At 36.7% G+C, this 22,303-nt stretch overlaps 1 protein-coding gene across 1 annotated transcript; it reads right to left on the reverse strand.

Moving 5' to 3' along the window:
* Window positions 1-4,495: 4,495 nt before the first annotated feature.
* CLEC7A (C-type lectin domain containing 7A) lies at window positions 4,496-18,879 on the reverse strand. Its single transcript, XM_080812440.1, has 6 exons — window positions 18,685-18,879; window positions 16,803-16,901; window positions 15,370-15,507; window positions 14,183-14,334; window positions 12,089-12,207; window positions 4,496-5,671 (listed from the first exon to the last, which is right to left on the reverse strand). The coding sequence occupies exons 1-6, from the start codon at window positions 18,785-18,787 to the stop codon at window positions 5,536-5,538; spliced, it is 747 nt and encodes a 248-aa protein (XP_080668566.1). The 5' UTR covers window positions 18,788-18,879; the 3' UTR covers window positions 4,496-5,535.
* Window positions 18,880-22,303: the final 3,424 nt, after the last annotated feature.

A 22,303-nucleotide genomic window follows, 5' to 3' on the forward strand; every position in this document is an offset into this window, starting at 1 on the left:
GGGCGGTCTCTGTCTGAACAATTACTGAAGGGTTGTCCTTCTCAGATCCCTTTTGTTCATTTATTTGTAATTCCTGTGTAAGTACAGTGTAAAAAAGGCAGACCATACAATCACACAGAGATTCCTTCAGGCTCTGCGGAGCAATAATCAGGCAAAGGAATACATATTATCCAGTCTCTTACATACCAGACACTCATAGTGTCACTTAGATGAGGTTTAACTTCTGAAAAGAGAAGAGATCATAGGCAGCTTCTTCCTTTCTCCAAGGGCATAGTTTAAAGCATCATATCTATGAAATGTCAGCACAGAGTCTTTTTGAGACTCTCTATGGATTCTACATTTTCATTTTTACAAAAAAGGAGATGGAAACCCAGTTAGATGAAGTGATTGTTTCATTTTTATTTTTTTAAAAGATTTTATTTATTTATTTGACAGACAGAGACCACAAGTAGGCAGAGAGGCAGAGAGAGAGGGGGAAGCAGGCTCCCTGCCGAGCAGAGAGCCCGATGCAGGGCTCGATCCCAGGACCCTGAGATCATGACCCGAGCCGAAGGCAGAGGCCCAACCCACCGAGCCACCCAGGCGCCCCGAAGTGGTTGTTTTAAAGTCACATAGTGTCTTAGTGACAGTATGAGCTTCAAAAGTGTTCTCCTGTTGAACTTCTCCAGGAACAAAGGAGCTGTCAGGTGCCGTTACCCTTCCCTGCCCCTCAGCATAAACAGCAACCAACTTCAGAAACCAGTGTGGTGCCTAATTTGCTAACACACACACCCCTAACCCCCAACACCCCACTCCACACACACTGCTTCAGAAGACCTGCTCTTTCTAGTTATGCTTGCTTCAGTCTCAGCACTGCGGGTGCCCTCACCTAGGAGACAGGCATAAACCAGTCCAACACCCAGTCTCCTACCCCCACACAATTTTCCGGACCCTGGGCCAGCTTTGGCAGTGAGCAGAAGACATGAACAGACATTTCTCCAAGGAAGACATTCAGATGGCCAATAGACACATGAAAAGATGCACAATCACTCTCATCATCAGGGAAATGCACATCAAAACCATAGTGAGCTATCATCTCACACCTGTCAGAATGGCTAAAATCCAAAAATCAAGAAACAGCAAGTGTTGACAAGGATGTGGAGTAAAAGGAAACTTCTTATCCTGTTGGTGGGAATGCAATCAGTGCAGCCACTGTACCCATTGATAGATGAATGGAGATACATATATATCATATATATGAATATTATTCAGCAATTAAAAAAGAATGAGATCTTGCCAGTTACAATGATATGGTGGAGCTAGAGTGTAATACTAAGTGAAATAAGCCAGACAGAAAAAGACAAATACCATATGATTTCATTCATATGTGGAATTTAAGGGGAAAAAAATGATCAGAGGAAAAAAGAGATAAACCAGAAAAGAGATTCTTAACTACAGAGAATAAACAAATGGTTACCAGAGGGGAGGTGGGGTGATAGGTGAAGGAGATTAAGAGTACACTTATCCGATGAACACTGAGTAATGTGTGGAAGTGTAGAAGCACTGTCACCCGAAACTAATGGGACGGTGTATGTTAACTACACTGGATTTTTTTTAAAGTTTTCTCCTATTGTCAATTCAATGATCTTTCTTCTTACAGCGTATGAACTCAATTTAACATTTTGTAGACCATGGTCATGAACAAATTACACATTTAACTGGAAGTCAGGACTTTTAGAATTATTGCTAACTGCATGTGATGTTACGTGTGACTCCAGGAAGGCAGGTAATAATTTTTACCTAAATTTCCTAAGCTGAGAAGGAAATGAAAAGACTATTTTAGATTACGTCCAAAAATCCTTCTTGAATCAATAAAATATAATTGTATTATTTCATCAACACTTTCCTATGTTTTGGTTATTAGCTTAGCTAAATCAAGCATACCAAATAAAAAGACATGGAGAAGATGCTTGGGTTGGGACAGGCAGACCGAGGAGGGGTGGATTAAGAAGCACATATTGTTGATTTATTATATGTCTCAAACTATGTATTGTTTATCAGGTCATTCTAAAAAAACAAACCCAAAGAGACCTTTCTCTTGCATCAGGCCTTGTAAAAAGTAGTGAATAAAAAATTATTTGGTTATTTGCTTTGGATTGTTGTATTAGAAAATGTTAGAGGAGATAAGGCAGTAAAAAAAAAAAAACTTGAAGGAAGAGGTAAGTGAAACACATAGGAGAAAGGAGAGGGAAGATCAAATATCAGAAATTGCAACAGCTGGGGCCTGAAAGAATACATTTAGAGGGTGCTGCTGCTGCTGATTCTCATGAAAAGCAATTAAAACTATTCTCCAAACATCATTGATTCAAGTAGGTCCTTGATAATTTTCACCAAATAACTTACACTAACATTTTTCCTACTTGTCCTTAAATACTTATTTTTTTCAACAATGACAAAAATATCTTTTGACAGAATACCTGCTTTATTTCAGATGCTATTCTCAGATTCTAGGATGCATCAGTGTAGAACAAAACTTTCTGTCTTTTAGATTCTATGTTTTATAGAAGAAGCCAGATAACATGAAAGATAGTAAGTGAATAATAGAGCATATGAGAGTATAAGACGACGTATGAAAATATGTGGAAGGTATGGGAGATTAAGAATATACAAAAAGGGGACGCCTGGGTGGCTCAGTTAGTTAAGCGGCTGCTTTCGGCTCAGGTCATGATCCCAGCATCCTGGGATCGAGTCCCACATCAGGCCCTTTGCTCGGTAGGGAGCCTGCTTCGCCCTCTGCCTCTGCCTGCCACTCTGTCTGCCTGTGCTCTCTCTCTCTCTCTCTCTCTCTCTAATAAATAAAATCTTCAAAAAAAAATTTAAAAAATTAAAAAAAAAAGAATATACAAAAAGGAAGGGCACCTGGGTGGCTCGGGTATTTGGGTGACTGACTCTTGATTTAGGCTTCGGTCATGATCACTCAGTTGTAAGATTGAGCCCTGCATCAGGCTCTATACTCACTGGGAAATCTGCTTGAGATTCTCTCTTCCTCTGCCCACTCTCTCTAAAATAAATAAATAAATCTTAAAAGTAAAGAAAAAGAATATACAAAAAGGAGGGTCGGTAATTGTAAATATGGCAGTCAGACTCAGCCTCATTAAGAAAATGCTCTATGTGCAGAGACTTTAAAGAAGTGCAAGAACAGGTCCTGCAGTATCTAGGGTAAGAATCATTCAGGTGAAGAGAACAGAAAGCTCAAAGGCCCTCAGGTGGAAGCATGCAGGTCATTATGAGACAGGAGAGAAACCAGATGGAATGAATGAAGAGGAGAAAAGTAGATTAGGTCAAAGGAGTAAAGAGTGGCCCACAGACAACTGAAAAGGTCTTTTCCTTTTCATTTCAATTTATCTATATTTGGTTTTACTCTGAGGTACATGGGAAGTCAAGGGGATTTTGAGTAGAGGGCTGAGATGATTTGTTTTAAATTTAAAAGAATCAAAAAAAAATTTTTTTTAAAGAATCACTCCACTATGTTTGAAAAAGGAGCTTAGGAGACAAAGGTGGACACTGGGAGATTACTTTGAAAATTACTGCAATACTTCAGGCCAGAGAAGATGGTGGTCCTCCAGTAAGTGTTTCCTCTAGCATGATCGTTACTCAGCCTTTTACCCTTTTACACTTTAGACAGAAATTCAGCTAGTAGCTATTTTCCCTTTTCTGTCGCTTGGAAAAATGGATGTTTCCTGTCCATTCCCATGTACATGGCCATGTAAACTGTGGTATAAACATGTATTAACAAGTCAGATATAATATGCTTGGACAACCTAGAGCATCTTACTTTATACCAGCATTTTGTAATAGTCACACATTTATCTTTAAATCATAAATATTTAAACAACAAATATTGTTGTCTGTTCTAAGTACAGCTGGAAATTCCTCATCCAGAATTATTTTTGATCATTACGACTTCTCAAATCATTCATGCCATCCTAAGGACCCAGGAGGAACTGATCAAACCAAAAACAAAATTAAAAGACATGATAGCTCTTCAAAATCTCACCTTGTACCTTAATTTAACTCTCAAATTATCTTTGCCTTTTCCACATGTCTTTTCATATGGTGACAATACAAGTGTGTATATTAAAAAGCATTAAGAATCTTCACCAAAAATGTCTATATCTTCTTCTTTTCACTTTTTAAATACTTAAGATCCCAACATAAAACTACTACTAAACTACCTCTTCCCAAGTGCCAAGTTCACCATTATTTTCTTATGGGGAGAGGGCATATTGTAATAATGTTTACTACACACAACATTTGGAAGCCAAAGTTTCTTTGATTATCATTTCTTTCTTACAGTGAAATTCACATAACAACTTGACGTAATTTCCGTTCACATGTTGATAGCCATAGGAAGGATGTAACTCCCTCTCCAATAATATGGAAGTCCCCTTTGGAAACAAAAACAGGACCAGGGGGAAAATGTAAGAGAAAATAAGAAAAAGACAAATTATCACATAATGTTCCAATAATACCCTTTAATGGTAATTACTGAAAAATTGCTAAATTGCTAAATTGCTAAAAACTGCAAAGCAGTAATCACAAAAAATAGTAAGACAGGTTTTGCCTTCCAGAATATTAATACCTCAGTGATAGGATTGTTGTTGTTTTTTTTAAAGATTTTATCACGCATGAGCAGGTAGAGGGGCAGATAGAGAGGAAGAGAGAACATCTCAAGGAGACTCCAAGCTGAGTGTGGAGCTTGACACGGGGCTCAATCTCAGATCCTGAAATCACCACCCCACCCAAAATCAAGAGTTGGAGGCTCAACCAACTGAGCCACCCAAGCCCCCTGAATTATTGTTGTTGTTGTTCTATATTCATTACCAGATCCTTTTTGATTGATAGTATTTATACTTTTTTATAACTATTTCACTTTATACAAGATCTTATTAGTCAGATATATGGCAGACATATTTCCTGAGCTATTTGAGAATAAAAAAGAAATGGAGTTGCTGGTTTTTTTCATGATTTTTTTTATCATAACCATATTGATGAACAAAATAATAAAATAACTCTGATTGTAGTGAAGATATTTTTTTCATTTCCTCCTTTTGCTGTTCAGAAATACATTCTTTCTTCCACCTGTGTCTGATACACTATTAGACATAGAGAAACACGTCATGGAAACACAACATGTACTCCAGGGGCAATTTTTAAGGACAAAAAACAACCCTAGTAGACCCAGAAATAATTATCTTCTTGAAACACCAATGATTTATGGCTAATTCCATGTTAATATTAAATCAGAAGATATAAGTTCAGCTGACCTGACTCCATTTCTAGGGCTGTATTAACTAGAACCTAATACTGGTCTTCCAATTCATTTGGTAAGTGCAGAATTATAGCTTCTCCATTCTCATCTAAGATTAAAGTTGGCTGAGCTCTCTTGATATTTTCAGCCATTATTTTGACCTCAAATATCTCTTTTCTGTTTTGTTCTCTGCCCTTCTTATTATTTTACGTACTTCTCTCTGGTTTTCCACACTGACACCCCAATCATTTTATTGACAACTTCTTCTCACAAATACTGTATGAGGGCACGCTACAAAGTTGGTCATAAATTATTGACAGGTGAATCCACACACAGTTGTGAGATGAGCTTTCTTGGGTTTCTGTACTTCTGATTTGAAACCTGTTAAAATATAATAAGGCAATTAAAGCAAATATAAGAAATACTGTCTACTATCTACACAATGCTGAAATAAATTAGCAAGGATATGGGCAAGGATATTGGTGAAAAAATTCTTAAATGGTTATGTTATTGGAAAAGGAAACTTAAATTTAGGTTGCATTAGTTCTCAAATGGGAACAGAAGAGCCTTTTTTATTAAGACATAAAAATGACTAAAAAATTTGTTAAGAAAAATACTATTAGTCACATAAAATTAAATAAAGTTTCTGACAAATAAAAAAAATCATTTACTATTCTATAGACAGTTCTTTATCTTTCAACCTCTTACCTAGAAGTATATTTATCAAATAAAACAACAGGTTCATGAAATTATCTTCATGTATATTTAGTGAGTAGACCAAGCAGAAGAGGTATTATTGAGAAGAATCTAGAACTAAATGAAGAATCATAGGGGTGACTGGATGGCTCAGTCATTTAAATATCTGCCTTCAGATCAGGTCATGATCCCAGGGTCCTGGGATTAAGTCCCACTTTGGGCTCCCTATTCAGTTGGGAAGTCTGTTTCTCCCTCTACCCCTCCCCCCTGCTTGTGATCTCCCTCTCTCATGCTCTCTTTCTCTCAAATAAATAAATAAAATTGTGGAAAAAAATAAATGAAGAATCATAGATATCAAGGCCATTTAAAGACAGGGAAAACAGCATTATATATTTTAATGCATTCTGAAGACAGAATTATATTACAATACAGTGATAGACAATTATGATAATTATCCTGGGTAAGTGGGAGTATGACTCTGTTCTGTTTGCCCTTCAGTCTCCTGAAGGAGCGGTGATAATTAGTCAAGCTTAAAAGGCAACACTGAGCTCCACTGTAAAGGCTATGGACTAGTACTCCAGCTCTAAAAGGGCCCTGGGACTGGAGGATTGAGAGAATTCTTTTGTAGAAATGGCTAGGCTAAAAGTATGAGACAACTTTGATTCAGGCCTCAGGGAGAATTTTGACTGGTGTTCTCCAAAATTTTTCTTGACGTTGAAGAGTTTTTTTGAGTATGGACAAAGCTATATTAAGTTACTGCCACCCAGGAAACCAAGGCATTGTTAACATATCAAAGTGTCAATTTGGGCCCACTTTTGTGATTTTAGAAAGTGTCCACTAGTCATATGTTTAAATAGCAAAAGAAAACTCAAAGACAAACAAATACTGTAAAAAAAGTAGGACATGTACTTTGTTAAGATTGTTAGTAAATTCACTGTGCTTGCACTGGTGGAAGTGAAATAGTTAAAAATCAAAATGTGATCATACTCAGCAGTTTGTATTATTCACACTCAAATAATGCCTACCAGAAGCAAATAAAAAGCCACTCTGTAAATTTCAAATCTACAAACATTTAAGATATAATGTTAAGCACACTATCAAAAATAATCAGGCATAAAAACAAATAATCCAATTCAAAAATGGGAAGAAGACATGAACAGACATTTCTCCAAGGAAGACATTCATATGGCCAACAGGCACATGAAAAGATGCTCAATAACTCTCATCATCAGGAAAATCCAAATCAAAACCACAGTGAGCTATAACCTCATACCTGTCAGAATGGCTGAAATAAAAAATTCAGGAAACAAGTGTTGAAGATGTGGAGAAAAAGGAACCTTCTTACACTGTTGGTAGGAAAGCAACTGGTGCAGCCACTGTGGAAAATGGTATGGAGTTCCTCAAAAAATTAAAAATAGAACTACCCTAGGATCCAGGAATCACACTACTAGTTATTTACTTAAAGAATATGAAAGCTCTAATTCAAAGGGACACATGCACTCCTATGTTTACTGGAGTTTTACTTATAGTAGCCAAATTATGGAAGCAGCCTAAGTGGCCAACAATAGATGAATGGATAAAATAGAGAAGATATATTTATATGGATAAAGAAGAGGATATATATATATATATATATATACACACATATATATATATTTATATACATATATACATATAGATATGTGTGTGTATATATATGTATGTATGTATGTGTATATATGTGTATGTATGTATGTATGTGTATGTATAAAAAGAATGAAATCTTGACATTTGCAATGGCATGGATGGAGCTAGAAAGTACAATGCTAAGTGAAATAAGCCAGTCAGAGAAAGAAATATACCATATGATTTCACTCATGTGAAACTTAAGGGGAAAAAACAAATGAACAAAGGAAAAAAGAGACAAACCAAAAAACAGACTCTTAACTATAGAGCACAAATGGTTACCAGAGAGAATGTGAGTTGCAAAAAGGTAACATAGGTGATTGGGATTAAAGAGTATACTTTATCATGAGGAGCAGTGTATAATGCATAGAATTAGTGAATCACAATATTGCACAACTGAAACTAATATAACACTACACGTTAATTGTACTGGAAGTAAAATTTAAAAAATAGTAACAAAATAATCAGACATATAAGAAAAATCAACATGAATGAAAAATAGGAGAAAAACAATACAAACAGACATACATGAGTATAAGACATTGGAATTACCAAACACAAATGTTTAAACAGCTTTATTCAACATATTCTAGGAGTTAAAAGATAAATTTGAGAATGTTGGAAGAAAGCTAAAAATTATAAATAGTGACAAAGTAGATCTGACAAAGAGCCAAGTTTCAGTTATAGAACTGAAAAAATCCACTAAACAAAATTAAAAACTTAATGAAGGCTTTTAACACCAAATTAGCCACAGATGAGAAAAAAATTGTGAAATGGAAGATATATGAGAAGTAAATATATAAAGAAAAAAAAGATGAAGGATTAAGCAAACAAGACATACAAAATGTTGTGAATGGGTCTATAATGTGTATAACTGGAATCCCAGAAGAGAAGAAAGACAGGATAGAAGCAATATCTGAAGCAAGTTGGCTGAGAATTTTCCAAAGCTGAAAAAAGTAACCCGATTTAAAACACATATTACCTTCAAACATCTGACCTTTCAAAAACAGTAATAAAAAATGGGAAAACATTAGAACAACATCTTTGAGTGATGGGAGAAAGAAACTACGTATTTCCAATTTTATCATCAAAGAAAAGTTGAAATAAAAATAGTATTAGATACAGAACTAAACTCTAAAGGAAATAGTAGAGAGTATTCTTCAGGTTTAAGGAAAATGGTTGAAATGGAAGGTAGGAGAGATAGAAATAAATAAGAACTAATGCAAATCATAAATATGTGGGAAAATCTAGATGAATTGTATATAAATCTATGTATCTACTGTTTTCTAGGACTGTATTTTTACTGAATCTGAGGTGCCATCAATTGTGGAGAGATCACTTATTTAACTAATACTGTGAAATAAATTCATCCAGGATGGAATTTAGTAGAAAACCCTGCAGAACAAAGGACAATTCTTGTGTAGGAGTAAATGAAAACTAAAACTACAGCCAGAAAAGAGTAACCATGAGACGTGCCTGTCTCAATCTTGCCCCCAAGTGGAGGATGGGAGAAAAAAATTACATCCCCTGAGAAGCTGGTACTTACACAGGTCTTCTATTTGAATCCATAATACCAGTGTATTTAAAAAACAAAACAAACAAACAAACAAAAACAGGCAGAGTGTTTTAGTAATCTCAGGTTTGTGGTGCCTTTCATTGACTGGCAGAAGCAAACACTAATCCTTCTTGACAGAGCTTCCGTTCACACCTACAGTGATGGTAAAAGACCAGCAGCTGGGGCACCTGGGTGGCTCAGTGGGTTAAACCGCTGCCTTTGGCTCAGGTCATGATCTCAGGGTCCTGGGATCGAGTCCCACATCGGCTCTCTGCTCTCTGCTCAGCAGGGAGCCTGCTTCCCCCCCCCCTACTCTCTCTCTGCCTGCCTGTCTGTCTACTTGTGATCTCTCTCTGTCAAATAAATAAACAAAATCTTTAAAAAAAAAAAAAAGACCAGCAGTTGTAAGACAGGTGCCAAATGTAGAGATTTAAAATGTGGGGAAAGATGTAAAAGCATTAAAGTACACAAAAATAATAGCATGTAAATTGGGGAGGGAGGACAGAGAGTAAAGAAATATTCTAATATATTTTTAAATTGCACAGGAAGAACATTATAAAACAATTAATATTAGACTTTGATGAGTGAAGAATATGTGTTATAATCTGTAGAGCAACTTCAAAAAATTAGTAAGAGTAGATTCTAAATTGATGTAAGAAAAAATGGAGTCATAAAATTATTAAACGTTTCAAAGAGAAGAAAGACAATAAAAAGTACTTTGAATGGTCTGTGTACTGTACAGTATAAAAATTCTAAATCTATATGTGCCTAATAGTACACCATCAGCCAAACAAAATTGTTACAGAATTGTAAGTAGAGTCACAGTGGGAGATTTTAATCTACTTTTCTCAGCAGGGGAAGAAGAAGCAGATAAAAGTCAAAGGCTTGCAATCGCATGTACTATGTTCTCTGACCACAATGGAATTAAGCTAAGACCTGAAGCAAAGGGATAATTATAAACACACAGATATTTATAAATTAAGAAGTACATTTGGAAGTAACTCATAGGTCAAAGAACCACTCACAATGGAAATTAAAAAGTATGATAATAATAAAAATACATTGAAATTATAGCCTTAAATAAACATACTTTAGAAAAAAAAAAGGGGAATTTCAGGAGTCAAACATCCATAAAAGAAATTAGAAAGAGAGTAGCAAATAAAACACAAAGAAATTGAATGGGAAAAAGTAATAAATATGAGAACGGAAATAAATATATTTTTTTAAAAGGACACAGAAGAAAGAGAGAAAGAATCAACAAAACCTAAAATTCTTTCTTTGAAGAGAGAAATTGAGTTGGAAAATAAACCTACTGAGAATAATGGGAAAACAAACAAACAAAAAAACAGACATTTGCACATATATATACATGCTAATAACAGAAATTTAGAAGGAGAATATAATTTCATATTTTTCAGGTATGAAAAAGAAAATAAATGACAATTACAATGAGGAGGACCTCAACATTTTGTGATGGTTAATTTTCTGTGTTAACTTTACTAGCCACACCCAGATTCCACATTATTTCTAATTATATCTTGAGGGTGTTTCTGGGTGGAATTAGCCTTTGAATCAGTGGACACAGGAAAGTAGACTGCCCTGCCCGTGTGGGTGGGTATCATCCAATCCACTGAGGGCTTAAATAGAACAAAAAGTTCTCAGGAGGAAGACTTTGCCTTTTCCTGCCTCACTGTGTGAGCTGAGGCATGTCAGTGTAGTTCATCTTTTTCTTTCTACCTGAGCCCTGAGTTTTACATCATTAGCTTCCCTGGTTCCCAACCCTTCATACTTGAAGGGAATTTATAGCCCCAGACTATCCTGGGTACCAGCTTGCAGATGGCAGGTTATGGACCTTCTTAGCTTTCATAATCTTGTGAGCCAATTCCTCATAAGAAATGTCCATGTATCAGTTATTACTCATTGTGTGGATCAGTCAGGGTTCTTCAGAACCAACAGATCTGTATAGATCTTCTTCTCTAAGGAACCCTAGCTGATCCACACACAATAAGGGAGAATTTTTTTTTTTTTTTTTTTTAGATTTTATTTATGACAGACAGAGATCACAAGTAGGCAGAGGGGCAGGCAGAGAGAGAGAGTAGGAAGCAGGCTCTCCATGGAACAGAGAGCCCGATGTGGGGCTTGATCCCTGGACCCTGGGATCATGACCTGAGCCGAAGGCAGAGGCTTTAACCCACTGAGCCACCCAGGTGCCCCAATAAGGGAGAATTTATAATGTAAATGAGAAATAAGTTTAAAAGAAATTTATAGAGTCTGAAATGTAGTTGCTTTCAAAATTAATAGTAATGTGTGTCACACATTTACTAGGTGTTGGATGCTATGCTAAGTGATTTGACTTTTATCTCCTTTATCTTAAAATCCTAATAGAAAGGTTTTATTTTTATTCTTATTTACAGATGAGGAAAGAGAGGCTCAGGTAGGTCAAGCAACTTATCCAATTTCACCCAGAGAGCGGGCCAATCATTGTCTCAAGCTGAGAACTGACTCCAAAACCCGTGCTCTTCACCACAATTTTACACTAACAGTGATGACTCCTAACTGAACTACTTCAGACAGGTGCCGGGTGTCTCCCTTGTAAGAAAGCTGAGGAACATTTGCACTGCACTAGAAGACCACTCAACTCATTTTGACTGGAAGGTTCTCCTCTACCTTGTTACCTTGTTTTCTTTCTTTCTTTCTTTCTTTCTTTCTTTCTTTCTTTCTTTCTTTCTTTCTTTCTTTCTTTCTCCTGATTCACTCTTTTTCTCACTATCACCATTTCTCTCTCATTCTCATAAGTGGCCCACAAATCAGGTCCTTAACTGCGTGGCATGCTCTTATCCTTCTGAGAAAGGGTATGAAGTATTGTCCTTCCAGATACTTACAAGTTAGAAGAGAACACTGAGCCATCCTCCCAGAGCCATGGTCCTTCAGTCTGATGGCGAGAAAGTCCTATCCAGAATGAATTATCAGGTTGAGAAGACATGTGCCTTACTATAAATTCCTGTAGGAAAACATAAATACAAATACATGTCAAAGAGTCATGGAGAGAGTGAGACAGACAGAGATGATAGAGATAAAAAGATGGAGAGAGACTCTCATAGACATTGAGAGAGACAACAGATTGAATCGCCTTGGTGAAGAACGCAGGCATACACTGGCATCAACTTAGAGAGAAGTACCAATTATTGATTGTCATTGAGTGTCTCAAAAAGTATATTTCGTTTCTTCAAAGTCATTATTGTTTAGTTTTCTAATAAAAAAGAGACCTATAATGTCAAAATTATAATGCCTCATGCAACCTGCTTGACAAGACCCATGAATGACAGACCCCTGAGGCAATTTTCATGGACCACAGGCCACTATCTTCTCCAATTGAATATATGAATTTGTAACACTTTTGTCAAGAAATGCTTTGCAGAGTTAGATAAAAATATAAAAATAACTTCGTTCCACTGCATGTTCTATGAATAAGTAATTTGAGGTTTAATGCTGACATTTGACAAACAACAGGAACATCGAAAAGTCAGACAGACTTCCAGTATCATTCCTTTTCTTTGCCACACTCTACTTCCGTTCATTTTCATGCGAACTAAAACTGTTGAGTAACGCAGGACAGAAACACAGAAGTTGAAAGGAAATGAAAGTAAATGTAGGAGTCACAGTGTTTAGATTTATAGTGTAGAGTGTTTTCTGACTATTAATGCCTTCTCCTAGCCCAAATGAATTCTACCCCTCATTCAAGATGCATTCTAACTCTCACTTTTTCTGTAAAACTTTATGTATCTGGACATCTCTCTCTGAATTCCTATGTCATTGATTGCCAAAAGCAGATATTTAACTTTAAGCAACTGTTGAGTTGTTTCTTTCTTCTTAGAAACTATGTAAGCATTGAATTAGCAAGGTTACTTTTTAAATCTCTTTGCCCTTCCCAGTATCTTGCAAGGAGTAAATGATTTATAAATGTATATTATTATTGCTGCTTTTTTCCTTGATAATAATGATGACAAGGGGAAGAATTTTCTATTTTACTCAACCAAATTTAGGAATTGAAATCCAAACTCACAAAAATGAGTAGTGGCCTGATTGTCATAGTCATGCAAACTTGTAGTGTGTTTGGATAGATTTGTTTTAAAGTAAAACACATTGGGGTCCCTGGGTGGTGCGGTTGGTTAAGCATCTGACTCTTGGTTTTGGCTCAGGTCCATATCTCAGGGTCATGAGATCAAGACCTGCATCAGGCTCTGTGCTCAGTGCAGTCTTCTTGAGACACTCTCTTTCTCTCTGCCCCACTCTCTGCCTCATGCACACACACTCTCTCTCTAAATAAAACAAATAAAACCTTTAAAAAAATAAAGTAAAAGTATTTATTTTTTTGAATTAATTAAAAAAACATCATATATATTTACCCACTTAATATATGCTGTTCTAATTATGGAGGATATTAAGTGTGACTTTCTCTTAGGGAAAATGTTTTTAATATTTTATTTATTTATTTATTTGAGAGAGACAGAGAGAGAGTGCTAGAGATAGAGAGCATCAGCAGAGGGGAGGGGCAAAGAGGGGGGGATAACTCCTTACTGAGCAGGGAGCCAGATGTGAGGCTCCATCCCAGGACCTTGGGATCATGACCTGAGCGGAAGGCAGACACTTAAGTGACTATACCACCCAGGTGCCCTCTCTTAGGGAAAATTATCTTTACCTGGAATTATGTATTTTTCTGCTCAATATTGACCACAGATAATTATTATTTTTTTTAAGATTTTATTTATTTATTTGACAGACGGAGATCACAAGTAGGCAGAGAGGCAGGCAGAGAGAGAGGAGGAAGCAGGCTCCCTGCTGAGCAGGAAGCCAGATGCAGGGCTCCATCCCAGGACCCTAGGATCATGACCTGAGCCAAAGGCAGAGGCTTTAACCCACTGAGCCACCCAGGTGCCCCTTGACCACAGATAATTATAACTGAAGTCCACCCTTACCAGTTCTTCTGCACTGTCTATCTTCAGGAGGTTAGAGTACAGTTGAGAACACTGACTTTTACTTCTATTCCAGGAAGTTAATGATGTGCTAAGTAGATAACAGTTGTTCTTGTGTATGATCCAGTTAGGAGGACAAGAGCTGGAAAAAGCTTCTGGAAATAAAATGTAAATACACTGAGGTTCATAACAGTTCATAATAATAGGGATGTGATTTTTACAGAAGAGACCACATTGAAATCCCCTCATTCATTTAAAATTTAAAAATGAATTAACCATAAACAGTTTTAGGCAGTCAACCCTCCTTTCCTTCTTGGCCTCTCTTCCATTCTTTCACCTTCAGTCCAGAACTCCCTTTCTTCATGATAATTTTTAAAATAAATCAATTCAAAACCAATCTTCAAGATATACAGTCATTTCATGTTAACTTATCTTAGAGTTGTGAGATCCATTTAAGAATGCAATTTCCAAATGAAAAACATATAAGAGCAATCGTTCACATTATAGAGTATATCTACTTTCTATTTTTAGCTACTTGATATAAATAGTGAGAAAGTATGGGTCCAGAGATGGAAAATTGAAATCAAAATATTGTCATACTCAATTTTGATACAATGAGGAAAAAAAAAGGTCGTGTATATAAAATTGCAATAAAATTCATGAAATTGTATGATTAAAGAAAAACAAATATAACTAGAGTTTTCAGGACTATATCTATTAGGTCTATGTCTTTTGTATATGTTTAATTCACATACAATTCTTATTTCTTAGCACATTTTCCCTTCTTTCCTTTTCTCTCCCTTTCTTCCTTTCTGACGTCCAATTTCCTATTCTATCTCTGTTACTTTAAAATGTCAATTCTCAAGGGGGGAGAACATATTTCTTTCCTTTGCATCAAATTATACAGCCTCCTACGGGTCTAAATATGTAGAGAGTGATATATTTGTTGCTGATTTAAAAAAAAATCCAACTTAGAAATGGTTGGCCAAATGCATGGGATATTTATATGACTTTATTGCGTATATGACAGGGACATACTATATACTGAGGTAATACTGATGTGTGCTTTTGTGAATACGCAATCCTTCCGTACAAAAGTATTGTCTTTACCCACCCTACTCCAGCTCTTAGCCCCAGTTATTAACCTTCCTGGATTAAGGATTCCATTCATCTTTTAACCCTGTCCTTGCCTGTGGTTCTGAGAGACTTGGTAGGAGTCACGTGGTCTTCTAAAGATGATTGTGTGGGTAGACTGTGGTTCTCTTTATTTCTTGATGGAAAGGTGTCGTTCTTCAATGGGTTGCTCCCTGAATTGGATTTCCAAATAGCTTCATATACCAACAACAATTATAGTGACAGAAAAAAAAAAGTTATTCTACTATATTTGAAATTATAATTCCAAGATCCATATTTTTGTTGGAATACAAAGGGGTATATTTTTATTAACAATAAATAGATAACACATTGCTGATTGAGAGGTAAAAATAGATGGTAGATACAGAGATAGATAGGTGATATGTTATAGAATAGATGATAGATAAATAGATGGAAAAAAATTGCTTCCATGAAGGTGTAGTAAAAATTGGGAGAAAAACAAAGCAGATAAAGAAAGAATATGAAAGAGAAAGCAAGAGGCACATGGAATACCATCAACTGGACCCATGATAGATTTGAAATAGTAATAAATCTTCTATCTTTCTTCTGTTATTTAAAAATGAGAGCTCCTTGAGGAGACTCCAAAGGCACAATAATATCTTATTGACAATAGAGCATGTGAGATACAAAATCTAAAGGAATTCATTCACCCATCACAAAATCTATTTAGTAAGTTCCTCAGGTAATCCCTGGTATTATTCAGAAGAGTTTAGATTAAAGATTAGGTATAAGACAATTTCCTTAGATCATGAGATTCATAAAAATAGTTTATAGTCTTATTAGGGAATTTATTTCCTTAAGAAGACAAGCACCTTATTGTACTTCCTTCTTCACTTCCCCTGGTTTACTACCATTAATGTGTCTTGGGAATTTCACACCTTTAAAACAAGCTATTCAAGGAAGACAGTAGAGCAATATAGTTAGAAGTATGCATTTTTTAGGGGTGCCTGAGTGCTTCAGTTGGTTAAGCCTCTGACTCTTAATTTCAGCTCAGATCATGATCTCAGGGTCATCAGATGGAACCCTGTGTCAGGCTTTGTAATGAGTATGGAGCCTGCTCCAGAATCTTTTTCCCTCCTTCCCTCCCCCACTCACACTGGGATCTCTCTACCAGGAGAAGGAGGAAGAGGAGGAGGAGGAGGAGGGGGAAAAGGAGGAGGAGGGGGAGGAGGGGAAGGAAGAGAAAGGGAGGAAAGAAAAAAGAGTATGCATTTTTTCAGTCTAATCATGGTCTTACTACTTACTAGTTTATGGCCCTAAAAAATAAAATGCACCTCCCCCCACCTCTCACTTCTCTTATAAGTAAAATGAGAATGTGTACCACTGATTCAATTGGGTTAATATACAGATTCGGCATGTCAAGCTCTTAAGAGTGTCTGGCACATAATAAATGCTTATCGAATGTCTGTTATAGTTGTTGTTGTTGTTGTTGTTGTTGTTATTGTTGATCTCCCTCACCAATACTCACCCGTGGTACCCAGGATCACAGCTATCACCAGTTTTAGCAAGCATAGGATTCCCAAAGTCAGAGCAATGGAACGCCAATGAGGAGATGTAGCACAAGTTACTAGGAAGAGAGAGGGAAGAGAAATTAAAATGAAGAAATATGATAAATCACAGAGAACTTCAGTTCTACAGTTCATCAAAATCTGGAAAATTCTAAAGTGAATTACTAATCACTGACATGCAGATAATCTAGTCATCTAGGATTATCTGAATTTTCCCTCACATTTGGCATACCTCCTTAAGCTCTGGAACTGCAATTTCAGCACTGGTATCTGTTGTTTCAGTATTTCGGTATTTCAGTATTTCAGTATTTCAGTGCCCTGGTATCTGTACACTCCTAATTTCAGGTTCACACTGATGGTCTTGACATTACCAGAGTTTCTGAAATCCCACTCATTTTTACAGAAGACAGCTGACTGTCTTCTATAAAAATAGAAGATAGCCCTGGTTACTGAGGACAACCTTCTCTTTTCACTTATTTGTTGCACAGCCTTGGGCAAATTACTCCCTCTGTTTATTCATTTCTCTTTGTGAAAAACTGAGGTAATAATACTCCAGAGTTTCACTGTGGGAACCAAATGAGCTAACACATAAAAGCACCTAGTCTAGAGGCTACTAGCACATTATACATAACTCACTGTTTGTCAACAAATACATAGAAACATACATCTGCCTCCCTACCTCTTGCATCGTCCAGTTTTTCTAGTCCTCCTCAACTGGTTGAGCAAGAAAAGAATTGCATACGTGGTAAAGGGAAAATTGTGCAATGTGGGTTACCACAAAGCAGAAGAGAGCAAATTGTTATGTCAAGACTTAGGAATAATCTTTCTCCTGATAACAGGGAACTCATTTTATGTTAATACCACTGCACCAAGGATATAGTTCTCCCTTTGAGAATAAGCATTACAAGCATTTCAGAGAATTGTCAAATAGGAGAGCCATAGAGGAAACCACATGACTCATTCTATTAAGGGAAAGAGCTTGTAATGCCTTTCTCCATATTTTATTTCTTTTCTATTATGTTTAAGACTCATGTTCTGCAAATGGAATCTTTTCATCCAGCACATATATTTTCCTTCACTAGTATACAAAAGACTCCAATTTGATTAAGAAAAACATCCAAATCAGTGTCTTACCCCAAAAAACACATTCATGTTTTTTGTGATTCCAAACCCTATGACTTCTGAAGTCCCTTTGGCCTTTACCACAAAATCACAAATCTGTTTCTTTCCTCACCTATCTTCTCTCTTTTCATTCTTCTCTTTCTTATCTCCAATATCCTGGTGTTGTTCACATATATTTCTTTAAGTTTCCATGACTTCCATTCTATGAGTTATTCCTTGCTACCAAACAAGCAACAAGTCACTCCTATTGAAATTCTTACATCTTTGCATTTCATCACACTTATTTACTGTTCCTTACTGCTGAAGGGTCTATTTCTACAGAACAGAGAAATTTTATTTTCTTTTTTTTTTCTTAGATTTTATTTATTCATGAGAGAGAGAGAGAGAGAGAGAGAGAAGCAGAGCGAGAAGCAGGCTCCCTGTGGGACTCAATCCCAGGACCATGGGATCATGACCTGAGCCAAAGGCAGAAACTTAACTGACTAAGCTACCGAGGCACCCGAGAAATTGTATTTTCTGCTATGATAATAATTAATTTAAATACTGATAATTAGTCACCAAATGCTTACAATGAGGAAAGATATTTCAAAATATCTTCAGTGAATTCTGAAAATCTTTTCAAAGGTTTTCAACCTACATATCATAAATCTCTCAAATTTTCTCCACATAAGTGTTTTCGTTGATGAGAACAAGAACATTGAAGGTAGAAAGAAAAGATACCTTTCTCTAACACCACACGTCTCCCAGTGATGCCTTGAGAGTGGAAGTCTAATTGAGTATAACCATCTTCATCCAAATTTTCTACCTCAGCACAGGATTCCATTGTTCTACTGAGTTCCCAAATTGACACAGCATTTGAGAGTTCTCCCTTTCTTTTCTAAAGACAACTGTCTGTGGACAAAAGAGGATGTATGTGTGTCAAATCATGTGAGGTAGGCATTTACTGAGTTTTAACAAGTTGAGCTCAAGTAAGTAGTCCAACCAGATATAGCCAAAGGCAGGAAATGAAAACTATGCTGTGATAAGTTCCCATTTGTAACTTTAGATCTTGTTTCTAAGGCTGATGAGTCTTAAGAAAAGTATAAGGCAGCACAATAGACAAATATTTGTTTCAGACCAAATATAAGAAAAATAAAACTGAATTCATACATGCATTCATTTATTCATGTACTTGTTCACCCACTAAACATTTATCAAATGCCCATCTTCTCAAATGGCAGAGCTGAGGATATAGGGATAAAAGATATCTGTGAAGAAGCTCATTGTGTAATAGAGGAAATGTACAGACAAACATGTAAAGGATGCCATAAGGAGACATTGTAACAACAGAGAGGAGAAACAAATTTCTTTAGAATTTGTCAGAGATTGACAATTCAAAGTAGTAGTTATTTATTGAAAATTACTCTGAGCTAGGTACACCCATTGCTCATATTTTCTCACTCAATCTCAATTTTCCAATAAGTCCATATGGTATATATTTATTTTATTTTTAAAAAGGTTTATTTATTTATAGTTTGAGAGAGAGAGAGAGATCACAGAGGGAGAGGGAGAAGCAGACTTGTCACTGAGCCTGATGCCAGGACCCCAAGATCATAACCTTAGCCAAAGGCAGAAGCTTAACTCACTGAGTCACCCAGGTGCCCCTTTATTTAATTTTCAAATGAAGACAATGAGATATAGAAATTTTAGTCCTTTACCCAGTTTTAAGAAACTAATAAAAATATTGAAGCAAAAAATCAAACCAAAGTGCACTTTTGTTGCAAAATGCATGATCTTCTCATACACTTAAAAGTACATAGTCCCCGCCTCTAATTGTGGTTTTTGCTTTGCATGGTTTCAGTTACCCCCAGGCAACTGTGGTCACGAAGAAGATGATCCTCCTAATGTATCATCAGAAAGTCAGTAGCAGCCTAAACCTACCTCACAAGGCCTATCACATAGGTACATATGTACAAGAAGAAGAAGAAGAAAAAAACAGTATATATGTAAGATTCAGTACTTTCCTTGTGGCAGGCCTCCACGGGGGATCTTGGAACAAATCCCCTAGAGATAAGAAAAAACGAGTGTGACAACTTATGGAGAATTCTGGGACTGAAATATTATGCAAAATACTCAAATTAATGGCATATGGAAAACACTTATCTTTACTGGAAACCAGAAAGGTACTCAATCCGCTTACAAGACTATGAAGCAAGCAGAATGAAGGAGACATCTGAAACAAACCCAGACGTTCATTAAAGCAGTGAGGACAGATTTCATTCAGTAATACAATTACAGTGGAGAAGAGAGAACAGCATGAAGGAACTCAACTTCTCCAAAACAAAGTATTAAAGACTTTCTTTTTAAAGGCATGCAAAAGGAGAGACACTGAGTGGTATTAAGGGGTCTTAATTCATGTGAAGATTTGTTAGTTGGTGCCTATTTAGGAGAGAAATAAACTTCTCCATTCTTTATGATGGTGGCAGCCATACATGTCAAAGCAAGATGGTGCCCCTGGTGAAATTAGATCTTTATGCTCCCACAGGGACAGGGAGAGTGAGAGTCCTCTCTCTTAACTCCCTGGATGTTTGCATTTCAGAGAGATGGCTCTCAGCTTCTTGAAGAAATAGCTTCAATTACTTTTCAAAGGTCAGAGAAAGGAATTGTAGTTTAAGATTTCTAAGGTAACTGCTCTAAGAGGGGATTAGAGGACTGTCCATCACCAAGTTTTGACTGGAACAAACAGTAAATTTTCCTGGAAGCACTGAGCTTTCTCAGGCAAGCATTTCAGGGAAGGGGGGGCGGGGTTTCAATATCATCCGAGGGACATTAAGGTGCCAGATAATGTCAAGTCTGTTAGTGCAGAAGTTTGGATGGAGATACAGCCAAGAGCTCTAAGGTTCTTACTAACACATATCAGAATGGAAGAGTTCAATGGAGAGTAAATAAGTGAGTTTCTCCCCCTCACTTAACCTGCCATGAAAGTTTTGCTAACTTTTTGTAGATACCTTGTAAAGTAGTCATGTGGATCTTAATTTCAACATCCATCAGCCTCCCTGTTCTATAACGCAGTCTTTGCAAAACAGAGGATTTTTCACAGATTGCTTATCTGGTTCAAGGAAAAAAGGTCAGCCTGCTAACAGAACAGTAATGAGGCAAGCACCTTCCAGGCAATATTAAGAAGCTGGCTTTCTACTGTCAATCCAGGCCCCTCCATTGGGTGAATTTTGTATAATAACTTTAATTTTCTAGGAATCTCTTCCTCTAATCACAATCCTACAATAAGGAGAATGGGCAGTGTACATAAATAGATAAACAGAGTTGTAAAACTTAACAATAATCGCAAAAATGATTCAAAACCTTGGGCAGCAAAAGGTATTTTCAGGGAATATTTGATCATTGACATTGTTAAATAATGCTGATGATAAAAAAAACAGACTGACTTTAAAAAAAATTATTTATTTATTCTTTTTCTTTTCAGGGCCCCAGAATTCATTGTTTATGCATCACACCCAGTGCTCCATGCAATACGTGCCCTCCTTAATACCCACCACCAGGCTCACCCAGTCTCCCACCCCTTCCCCTCCAAAACCCTCAGTTTGTTTCTCAGAGTCCACAGTCTCTCACGGTTTGTCTCCCCCTCTGATTTCCCTCAACTCACTTCTCCTCTCCAGCCTTACTGGTCATTGTCTTCTTCTTCTTCTTCTTCTTTTTTTTTTTTTTTTTTAAGATTTTATTTATTTATTTGACAGACAGAGACCACAAGTAGGCAGAGAGGCAGGCAGAGAGAGAGAGAGGGAAGAAGCAGGCTCCCTGCTGAGCAGAGAGCCCGATGCGGGGCTCAATCCCAGGACCCTGAGATCATGACCTGACCCGAAGGCAGAGGCCTTAACCCACTGAGCCACCCAGTGCCCCCTGGTCTTCTTTTTTTTTATCACACAAATACAACGATTTGCTCCTGTCTGAGAGACTTGGCCCTTCCACTTTGGCAACGTGCTTTGCCTTCAGAATTTTGCATGTGGGATTTTTCTGCACAATCAGTTCTCAGTTCAAACATCATTTTCTCTGGGCAGCCTTCCCTGATTCCTCAGTCTGAAGCAGAATACAACCAGAGAGCCCTCCCATCAATCTGAGTCAAATTGTTATTTACTTTTGTCTTCAAAGCACTTCATGCTATTTGAAAATCATTCATCTGTTTATAATTATTCTCCCCCTATTCACAGGTCTGTAAGCTCCATGAGTAAAGAATTTTGTTTGTCTTGTTCACAGAAATATCCCAAGAACCTACACTAGCTTCTGATTCATGGTGCATTAGCAATAAATACCTGTTAGGTCAATGTATAAATTAATTAAAAACCTT

Source organism: Martes martes, assembly GCF_963455335.1.
Source record: "Martes martes genome assembly, chromosome: 8".
Classification (NCBI taxonomy): Eukaryota; Metazoa; Chordata; class Mammalia; order Carnivora; family Mustelidae; genus Martes; species Martes martes.